This window comes from Microtus pennsylvanicus, chromosome 4 (genome assembly GCF_037038515.1).
Source record: "Microtus pennsylvanicus isolate mMicPen1 chromosome 4, mMicPen1.hap1, whole genome shotgun sequence".
Classification (NCBI taxonomy): Eukaryota; Metazoa; Chordata; class Mammalia; order Rodentia; family Cricetidae; genus Microtus; species Microtus pennsylvanicus.
In genome coordinates, this window is record NC_134582.1 from 131,686,384 (window position 1) to 131,697,141 (window position 10,758).

Below are 10,758 nucleotides of genomic sequence, written 5' to 3' on the forward strand. Positions count from 1 at the left end.
GGGTGCCCACATGGCACACTGCCACACCACACCAGAATCCAGTCCTCATTTTCCACAGTGACTCATTCTGCTAGAGTTCACTGACAAAGCCACTGCACTGCCTGGGGAATCAACATGCCATGTAGGAGGAAGGGCTGTGCTCCCTCGGCCCCACAGGGAAATCACTTTTCTCACCCTGAGCCATTCCAAGCAAACTCACAATGGTGACATTTGCTGAACAGTGGCTTGAATAAAAGGCTCTCAGTGCACAGGATGGTAACGTGAGGCACAGGCTAACCCCAGGAATGCTCTCTGGGAAGGACTCACAGCCTCTCATTGAAAGAGAGAAAAAAGAAAGCCACAGCGGGAGAACTGGGCCCCAGAGGGTCCTGCTGGCAGCGACGATCCCCAGAACTGAGTGAGATGAGGTAAACACACTATTGCTTCAAAGAACCTCATACAAAGAAGCTAGCAGAACTCCAAGCGTCTCTAAGCCATTTTTTCTTAATTGCCAGGTAAGCTGTGGCTATTCTCTGCCTCAAAGAAAAACAAAAGCAAATATATAACCCAAGCCTTTTTCTCGTCTGTTCACAACTGGACCCTTTCCCCAGCTCTTTTGTAATTCTTTCAGTACTCCATAAATACCCACTCAGAGTACTCCCCAAAGCAACTGGGATTGATTGTTTTTTTTTTCTTCTGCTTAATCACAAGGGGCCTGACTTCCCTTTCCTGGAAGCTCTATCTCCCCTGGAGAACGGAGACCCCTCCTTGGTCCTCTCTAGTTTTTAACAGTGAAACAATAGCCTTGAGCTGGACAGTTGGTTTTCCTTTTAATGATGACCTTCGCTGGATCTAAACAGCGTCTGGACCTTTTGTTCTGTGGATAGTTGCATCTCCATTTCAAGTGATATTTTACAAATTCTTGTGGGGGAGAAAAGGATCTGTGACATTGTCCAGACCAGTCTCTAGAATCTTCTCCATCTGCATGGCTGCCCTAAAAACAACACAAATCTCTTTCTTCAGCCATCACTTGAGTTACATAATTGCCTTTCTTTTGAACTCATTCATCAAATTGGACGGGATTTTTGTTCTGTTTTTTCTTTCTTTCTTTGTTTGTTTTTAACTATAGCTAACGAATTCTTGTCTGGCTCGGGTTATCTTTTAATGAATTCTACTTTCAGTAAAGGCCGTGATCATTGAGCTTGTTTTTTGAAACTACCAACGTAGTTTCCTCTTTCACCCAGAAGTTAGGGTGTGGTTTTATGCAGGAAGAAATGAAGGGAGGGGAACGCTGGAGGGAACTTAGCAAGAAAAGCCTTGCTGAGTGCATTTGCGATCTGGGAGGGGGTGGGATATGTTCTGTGGCTCTCAGAAGTTTCTTCCTAAGGAGAACTCACCACATTCTGGTGTCTCCATGACAACAATCAAAAGAGCGGTTACGCTCAGAGTTGGTTTGAAACTTAGGACAATGAGCTTGGCGCTTTCAGATTTTTGAGTCAATCTCAACTAACGGTTTTTCCTGAACCGCTAGACGATCTCACCCTCAGGGATTCGTGAGTCACCACCATTGACTCAGCGACCCCACCCCTGTCCCCTGGGCTTTAGTCAGGAGGCAGTGGATCCTGGCCCTCTGGAGTTGGACTGAGTCCGTTAAATCCCGGGATATGACCACCCAAAACAAGCCAGCCCTCTGCAAAGGATCCGAGTGTCTGTCCTTGAGCCTGGCATGGTAGGCTGAGGGCTTCTCCACTACGTGGCCCCAATCTCAGGCTCTCTTTGTTTCTCTCTCCCCGCCTTCTGATCTGCAGGACAGCTTTGCTTGCTCTTCCTGCTCCTCCACTCACAGGTCTCCCCACCCACCCAGTCCCAGAAGACCGCAGCTCTGCGACCGCGCCCCTCCCACCGGCGCGCCTAGTCCCACACCCCTTTGGCGCAGTGCCAGGGACCACTTTGCTCAACTTTCCGGAGTTACCCTCCCCCCACCCCCCATCCATCCCGCGATCCCTCCTTTCTTAGAACCTAGGGAGCCCGGAGTTTAGGGTGATCATGTGGAAAGCCCCTGAAAGTCCTAGCCCTGTAAAAAAGTAACGGGATCCCGACAGCTCTGAAAGAAGACTCGAGGGACACCCTCTTGCCCCCCTCTTCCCCTCCCGCCTTCCTCACTTCTCTCCGGGTCCCCATTGGTTGGCGCGCCCAGCGGCTAGGATGGCAGTGGGAGGGGACCCTCTTTCCTAACAGTGTTATAAAAGCAGCTCCCTTGGCGGGGTCCGGTCCTCTGCCACTCTTGCTCGGACCCCAGAGACAACAGCGCTTCCACACTTGCAGCCGCAGCAGCCGAGTCCACCTTCGCCCTCGAAACCATGTCCACCAGGTCCGTGTCCTCGTCCTCCTACCGCAGGATGTTCGGTGGCCCCGGCACTTCGAGCCGACCGAGTTCCAACCGGAGCTATGTGACCACGTCCACCCGCACCTACAGCCTGGGCAGCTCGCTACGCCCCAGTACCAGCCGCAGCCTCTATTCCTCATCCCCTGGTGGCGCCTATGTGACCAGGTCCTCTGCGGTGCGCCTGCGGAGCAGCATGCCCGGCGTGCGGCTGATGCAGGACTCGGTGGACTTCTCGCTGGCAGACGCCATCAACACCGAGTTCAAGAACACTCGCACCAACGAGAAGGTGGAACTGCAGGAGCTGAATGACCGCTTCGCCAACTACATCGACAAAGTGCGCTTCCTGGAGCAGCAGAACAAAATTCTGCTGGCCGAGCTTGAGCAGCTCAAGGGCCAGGGCAAGTCGCGCCTGGGCGACCTGTATGAGGAGGAGATGCGGGAGCTGCGCCGGCAGGTGGACCAGCTCACCAATGACAAGGCCCGTGTCGAGGTGGAGCGTGACAACCTGGCTGAGGACATCATGAGGCTGCGAGAGAAGTAAGGCCTGATCCACGCGAGTAGTGGGGCTGTGGGAGGGAGGGGAGTCCTGGGCTCCGTTAGAAGGCTGCCACGCCCTTGGGGATGTGGCGGGGCTGTGGTTGTCTGCAGGATAGCAGCAGAGGAAGCGGCCCCGCCCTGAACCTAAACTTTGCAGTGAACATTTCCCTTCGAGCTCCACTCGAGCTCTTCCCCTGGACTTTAAAAAAGTTTGCTAGCTTCTTCTGGTGGGCTTTCAGTTACCAGACAGGAGGGGAGGATGGGTGTGAAGGATCTGAGACAAAGAGATGGCAGAGGCAACTGGGATGCTGGGCCTGGGGTTCCTCTTGCAGGTCTAGGGAAATGCTGCCGCTGTGATTGTCTTTTCAGGCTGTGCCCCAACTCCAGCTAACACCTGCAGAGGGCTGCGTGCTTAACAAAGTCGCTGTCGCTGGTGTGGGTGGAGGTGTCACAGCTGCTCTGGCCTTGAGGCTTGGCGGTGGTGAGGTTGGGTGTGGCCGCCCCTCCCCTGGCGATTTCCCTGTTCCACCCTACTAAATGTGTTACTGGTTCAGATTGCAGGAGGAGATGCTCCAGAGAGAGGAAGCCGAGAGCACCCTGCAGTCCTTCAGACAGGTTTGTAGACATTTCACTGGCAGACAGCAGCCCCACCCTCTCAATGCACTGGCAGTTCTAAAAGTTACTTCATCCAGGATTTAACGTATGCAAAACTTCACGACTGCGTGTAAAGCGCCCTGGTGGAAGAAAGTCCACAGATCGAAAAACTCCATTGTTTAGGCCAGCCCTTACAACATGAAGTTTTTTTTGTTCTTGGTTGTTTTTTTTTTTTTTTTGCTTCGTTTCCAGATTTTTCTTCCCCCAAAACATTTTTTTTTGAAACACATTGGCATTCTGATTTTGAACGGTTACAGTTTGATTAGATTGTGGTTTGTGAAAGTTGAGTTGGCTAGCTTCCACAAGGTCACACAAAGCACAGTTGCACCCTCAAGTTTGAAATGTAGAATACTCCGGAGGATGAGAAAGTTTAACTGGAATTAAGCCAAGTTCCCTTTCTTCCTTCGGAGTTCGGTACTGCATGAAAGCTAGCCGAAGTGTCCTTGCACAACCATTTTTGTAATCTAACACGGGTGAAAGGAAGCCCCGTCTGTGCCTGCTGCTGCAGGGTATTAAGAGTTTCTATGGGCTTCGCTATGGAATGCAGATACCGACCGTCCTGGTAAATGCGGTGGCTCTGGACGGAAATAATAGGATCCTTTGTGTTCGTGGAGCAGCTTTGCAACAGGCTACATTCTTATTGAATATGTAATGATGTAGCCACAGTTCCAACTGGACACAAGTTTTGCTAACATCCCCTATCTTAAGTCAGCCCGAGCTTGTGAAGTAGTATGTGGCTGGTGTACAAAGTTCCTAAAGCTACAATCCTCTACATTTGGAAAGGCCCCGCTTTATGGGCTTGTAGACTTATTGGCACCTTCCACAAATAAATCCTAGCCTGAAGAGTGGAGTTCTATATGACGGAGTGATTTTTGTTTGTTTTTGTTTCAAAGTTAGGTGGCTCCTTAGTGTGCCAAAGCGGAAAGACGGCCAGTACCGTCTTGTCCCTGGGAACGCTCATTAGAATCAGTTACAAAGCTCTCCAGACGCATGCTCTCGGATAGCACTGTGAAAGTGAGAGATATTTGGATACATAGCGGCAGTACAAGAATATGTGGCTCACTTTAGTCATTGAGGGTACATGGTCATCACCCAAGGAATGTTTTATGCAAAGCATTGGGTTTCTTATTCATTCACTTAAATAAAAGGTACATTTCATTGGACTTTTTCAAAAAAGGTTAGTCCCAACATCATTTATATCTTTTTGAGGACTTAGTGAAGGCAGAAATGAATGCTACTACTACTCAAGTTCTTATTTCATTTTTATTAATTTGCATTTTCTTTGAGGATGATAGCATAACTCAACATTTTAGAACTGTGAAGCTATAAACTATGCTATAAATACAATTGTTTGCAAGACAAGGACCATAAGGATCCTGACATTCCCTTCAAGGGAAGCAAACTATCAAACTATCAGTAGCAAGATTGCAAAGTCTTTTCTCCCCCCCCCCTTTTTTTTGGTTTTTCGAGACAGGGTTTCTCTGTAGCTTTGGAACCTTGGAACCTGTCCTGGAACTAGCTCTTGTAGACCAGGTTGACCTTGAACTTACAGATATGCTCCTGCCTCTGCCTCCCGAGTGCGCCACCACCGCCCGGCAAGATCTCTGTAAAGGAGTCTGCAGACAGTCTAATTGTGTTTTGCCCTAGCATCCTAAAACAGCAGCGTCACTGAATTCATAACAATAATGGCTGAGAAAGACAGAAATACCCTACAGGGGGTATTTCAAAAAATTCAGAGAAGGCAAAAACAATATCTATCAGGATTAAATCACTTCTTATCCTTGCCTGATGAGCTTGTCTCTGCAAATGCATGGTGACCTGAATTTGATCAACGAATTGCTACTTAATGTGAGTCTAGCCTGGGAACCTGGATGCCAGATAACTGAGAACTTGCTCTGGATCCCAGAGATAAGCATCAGAAGGCTTACACAGGGGAAATAAAAAGAGTCTGCATATATGTTAAATCTTTTGAACTCAGTATTTGAGAGATGTTTGTGTGCGTATGTTTGTGTGAGTGTGCACCACATTTGTGCAGGTAACACGAGACCAGAAGAGGGCATCTGATCTTCTGGAGCTGGCTTTAAAAGCCTTTGTGAGCTGCTAGATGTGGGTGCTGGAACCCAAGCTCAGATCCTCTGAGAGACCAGCTTGCTAACACCTAGCCCGCCATCTCCTCACTTGTCCCACATCACACTTTAATTTTTTTCTTTTTGAAGTTTGCACTCTTACATTACATGTGCTGAGGCAGACATGGAGTAGTAGAATCAGATCAAATACAATCATCACAAAATTTGAAGAAACTTAAGTGCAGTGACACTGATTTTTCAGGCTTAAAATTGATAATGAAATTTTACACATAGAAATGTGGACTCAGTAGAGTTCACCATACCATGTCATTTGCACACATATGTATTAATTTTTAAATTGTCTACTAGTTATCTTCATTGCAACAGAATGACTTTCAATTCATTTTTATAGCTAAGAATGTGTATTGGAATGTGACACTAAATAATTTATAAATTTATCAAGAACCATGAAGTTTTCAGCACCTTTTCTATAGTAAGGCAGATGGGTTTTTAAATGAATGACTAAACAAACAAACAGATAAGGGTCTGTAGAGATGGGTCAGTGGTAAAGGGCACTCGCTACTCTTCTAGGGGACCTGAAGTTCCATTCCCAGCACCCACTGAGTTGCTCTTAACTCCAGTTCCAGGGGACACGAAGCCCTCTTCTGGCTTTAATGGGCACTACACACGTGGTGTATTTACATACACATAGACAAAACACCCATATACATAACATAAAATGAAAAAAGCATTACTATAAATAGAGAAAATAGAGAATAGACTCTAGTGCCCCCACGTCATCTTTTCTCTTTTTAAAACAGGATGTTGACAATGCTTCTCTGGCACGTCTTGATCTTGAACGTAAAGTGGAATCCTTGCAAGAGGAGATTGCCTTTTTGAAGAAACTGCATGATGAAGTAAGTGACGTCACTTTCAGCGATCGAGCAAGGCCAAGTTGCACCCACGTTGTCCATATCTGACCCCTTTCTGACTCTTATTTCCTCAGGAGATCCAGGAGCTACAGGCCCAGATTCAGGAACAGCATGTCCAGATTGATGTGGATGTTTCCAAGCCTGACCTCACGGCTGCCCTGCGTGATGTCCGCCAGCAGTATGAAAGTGTGGCTGCCAAGAACCTCCAGGAGGCAGAGGAATGGTACAAGTCCAAGGTATGGAAGGAGCCCGAGTGCTCTTGCTCACAAACATCTGCCTCCAAGTCCATCAAATCCCCAAATTTTCCCCAGAAGCTGGCTCTGTTGTTTTCATGTTCCTGCTGCTCACGATGCTTCCTTTAGTATGGCAGACACGCTTCCCACTCATTGTCTTCCACTCTGCTTCAAAGAACACCTCACTGCCAACAGCAGCACCGGTGGCCACTCCTCTCTCCCCGACTTTCCAAACAGACATTTAGACATGTCCTAGGAAACACTGAGTCAGACGAAGGTGACTCTCCTAGGAGGGTGAAGAGTCTTGGGAGTGAGCAGTCGCCATTTCTGATTTCTTCCTGACAGTTTGCTGACCTCTCTGAGGCTGCCAACCGGAACAACGATGCTCTGCGCCAGGCAAAGCAGGAGTCCAATGAGTACCGCAGACAGGTGCAGTCCCTCACCTGCGAGGTGGATGCCCTTAAAGGAACGGTGAGTACCCAGCAGCAAAAAGGAGAGGACGATGAGCTCAGCACCATTCTGTTGACTAGGTTAACAGTATAGACAAATTAAATATATCTGATAATTTTATATTTTGGCTATATATACAACATATAAATATATTGTATATAATATATACAATATATAAATACACTATATAAATATATCGTATATAATATATACAATCTCATATATATACACACACAATTATATACAAAGACAGTTTTAAGAATTATTCAATGGGTATCTTGAAAATCTTAGCTTACATATATTATTGACTGTAATAAGAAATATTTTAGAGTCGGGCACAGGAGTATACTCCTGTAACCCCAGCACTCTGGAGACCAGGCAGGAGTATTGTAAGTATTCCGTAATTTGTCCACGTAGAAATTTTATCTCAACGAAACAAACGTGGGACTCCGGGCTTGTCTTCTCTGTTGGAAACTAGCAGGCACTGGTTCCATTAAGACGACTAGTGTATGTGGTTTGTAAATGTTCTGGGGACAGCTGGAGTTGGGAAATCATACCAGAAGTCCTTCTTCCTTCCTGCAGAATGAATCCCTGGAACGCCAGATGCGTGAGATGGAAGAGAATTTCTCCCTTGAAGCTGCTAACTACCAGGACACTATTGGCCGCCTGCAGGATGAGATTCAGAACATGAAGGAAGAGATGGCTCGTCACCTTCGTGAATACCAAGACCTGCTCAATGTTAAGATGGCGCTTGACATTGAGATTGCCACCTACAGGAAGCTGCTGGAAGGCGAGGAGAGCAGGTAGAGCAGCCGACTTGCTTGCAGAGAAATTAAGTCGTTAAAGCCTCTCTAGGTCCATCTCAGTTAACCCTGAGACCTTTTCCTCAAGGTAGCTACACTTTTTAGAGATAAGGAACTTGAGGTTCAAGGAGACTAATTTGTTGTGGTCAGAGCTCATCAATAACAGAGCCAGGATTTGAACTCACTACCACGCCAAAGTCAATACCTTCCCCTCTATAATTCCCTGTGAAGAAAATGCTTGCAGTATTTTAAATGTACTGATGGGACCAACCATGGGTAGATGTTTCTGAATCAGATCTCTAACAACAACAGATTTTCTAGAGGATGAAAGCAAGAAGTGTGTAAACTTGTTTCGTCTTGTCAAAGTGCTTTGTCTAAAATAAAATAAAATAAAATAAAAATGTTTCTTCTCTTTTTACAGGATTTCTCTGCCTCTTCCAAACTTTTCTTCCCTGAACCTGAGAGGTAAGCATGTCATTTCAAGGTTAAAACCAATCACTTGGTAGCACAGCATCCCCTTTTTAGTGATACTGAACAGAGAAAATTCTATGAAATATCCATGACTTCCCTTTTATAAATATATGCATATATCATTTTATTTTATAATTTTTTTGAGGTTATGATATAACTACATCATTTCCCCTTCCCTTTCCTTCCTCTAAACCTCCCATGTACCACCCCTGACACACACAACTGTCTTTTAAGTTCATGGCTTCTTTTTGTTTAATTGCCATTGTATAGACATACATATACACATATATATGCATATCTACCTACCATTTAGCTAGCTAGCTATGTATTCCTAAATATAGCTATGTTTGAATAGCTATGTATTCCTAAATACATATAATGGCTCAGGCCATTTAATGTTATTTATATGTCTATGTTTTTAGTCTTGACCATTTAGTACAGGACCCATTTAAATTATAGTTTACATTACTGTTGAAGATCAAACCCAGGGCTTCGAGCTAGGCAGGTGCTTTTCTACTGAGCTATACTCCTGGCCTAATCCCCTAACTTTCAAACCCACACTAAGTTAACTGTAGATCCCAGATTTGCTCCCTCCTAATGGTTTAGACAGTGAACTACTGTCTTAGTCTGAGTGAAGGAGGCCTTAAGTACTATGTATTCAAACAGATAATGCTTTGTAAAATTATGTACAGTTAGTACTTTTAACAACTGCAAATAGAAAGTCATAATGCTTTGGATAAAATGGCTATTTTTTAAAAAAATATTCATTTTTACTTTTTTTTTTTAATTCAGAAACTAATCTGGAGTCTCTCCCTCTGGTGGACACCCACTCAAAAAGAACCCTCCTGATTAAGACGGTTGAAACCAGAGATGGACAGGTTGGTACCTTTTAGATACAATATGAGAAAGACAAAAAAAATAAAAGGATAATTTATAAACACAGGGCCATTTCAAATATGCATTGATCCTCTAGTCAGCAAGCATATACACCAGATGCAGGCAGCTACTTTGAGAGGTCCCCAGGCCCACTGGAAGAATAGGCCCTGATTGTTTGGTCCTTAGATGTGGCAGTAATCTTTCTGCACTCTAAAGTTTGTAATTTGAAATGAGAGTAAAACATCTGTAAGGTACTTTCTAGACGAACTGCATTAAAGGGCTTTACCTAATGACATCAGTGAATATTAGGGATGCTTAGACATTGGACATACACTTCTCTCTCAGTGACATAGTACAAGGACTTGCATATGCTCGATTAGTGTCTTTTTATCTCTTTATGCTAGGAAAGAAATGGTTGCAATTAAATATAATTATGAAAGCTCAACTTTGCAAGAAAATATAAAAAGCATTTTATTTAATACATTTTAATATGTTTTGTTGCTTTTTAGCTTTCTGCTTAGGATTGCTACAGCAAATTTCCTAAATGCAGTTTTCAACTATCCTTTTGTGTGTCAGAACCTTTCACTGGATAATTCTATTACTTGCAGGAGAAAATCTTGCCTATGCATCTCCCTAGAATCCCTGCTATAAAGAGTCAGCATAGTCCCCCGCCTGCTCAGTAAATGCTGTCTCTTTAGGGCTGTGTCTTACTTACTTCTTGACTTACTTCTTTTTTGAGCAGGTGATCAATGAAACCTCTCAGCATCACGATGACCTTGAGTAAAACCTTCACGCACTCCGTGCCACAGCGCAGCACCAGCAAGAAGACAGGAATTCGCATCTTCAGGAAACAGCTTCCAAGTGCCTTTGCTGCAGTTTTCCAGGAGCGCAAGATAGATTGGAGATAGAAATCAGCCCCAGTTTCTAACAACTGACACCCTAAAGATTTAGAGGTTTACAACACAATCTAGTTTACGAAGAAATCTTGTGCTAGAATACTTTTTAAAGTATTTTTGAATATCCTTAAAACTGCTTTTTTTCCCAGTAAATACCTGACCAACTTGTTACTGCTTCAATAAATCTTCAGAAATACTCTTTTGATGTGTTATTTTATAATACCTAAACAAATCTCTTCAGTCCTATTGGCTAATTTACTGAAATCATACTTAGTTTTCAAGTTATAAACTCAATTTATTTATGCTTGCAATACAGTTTTCAAGTTAGCCTTTTAAAAGAGTGATCACTTCAATTTTGGGATAGGTGTATGACTTAGTGGTAAAGGTGTGCTCATGTGCACAGGCCCTGGGTTCAGTTTGTAGTGAATGTACACATGTGTGCACATGTACACACACACATACATAAGTTAAAATT

At 44.5% G+C, this 10,758-nt stretch overlaps 1 protein-coding gene across 1 annotated transcript; it reads left to right on the forward strand.

The window, feature by feature from the left end:
* Positions 1–2,238: 2,238 nt before the first annotated feature.
* Positions 2,239–10,480, forward strand: Vim (vimentin). Its single transcript, XM_075970527.1, has 9 exons — positions 2,239–2,902; positions 3,457–3,517; positions 6,444–6,539; positions 6,629–6,790; positions 7,133–7,258; positions 7,820–8,040; positions 8,462–8,505; positions 9,304–9,389; positions 10,130–10,480. Exons 1-9 carry the CDS (start codon positions 2,340–2,342, stop codon positions 10,169–10,171), a joined length of 1,401 nt encoding a protein of 466 aa, XP_075826642.1. The 5' UTR covers positions 2,239–2,339; the 3' UTR covers positions 10,172–10,480.
* The last annotated feature ends 278 nt before the right edge of the window (positions 10,481–10,758 follow it).

Excerpts from the sequence above, each read along its gene's own strand:
- Vim (XM_075970527.1), top strand. The coding sequence starts at position 2,340 with ATGTCCACCAGGTCCGTGTCCTCGTCCTCCTACCGCAGGATGTTCGGT. Across the intron at positions 3,518-6,443 it reads CCCTGCAGTCCTTCAGACAG|GATGTTGACAATGCTTCTCT; the intron begins GTTTGTAGACAT and ends TTTTTAAAACAG. Across the intron at positions 6,540-6,628 it reads TGAAGAAACTGCATGATGAA|GAGATCCAGGAGCTACAGGC; the intron begins GTAAGTGACGTC and ends TTATTTCCTCAG.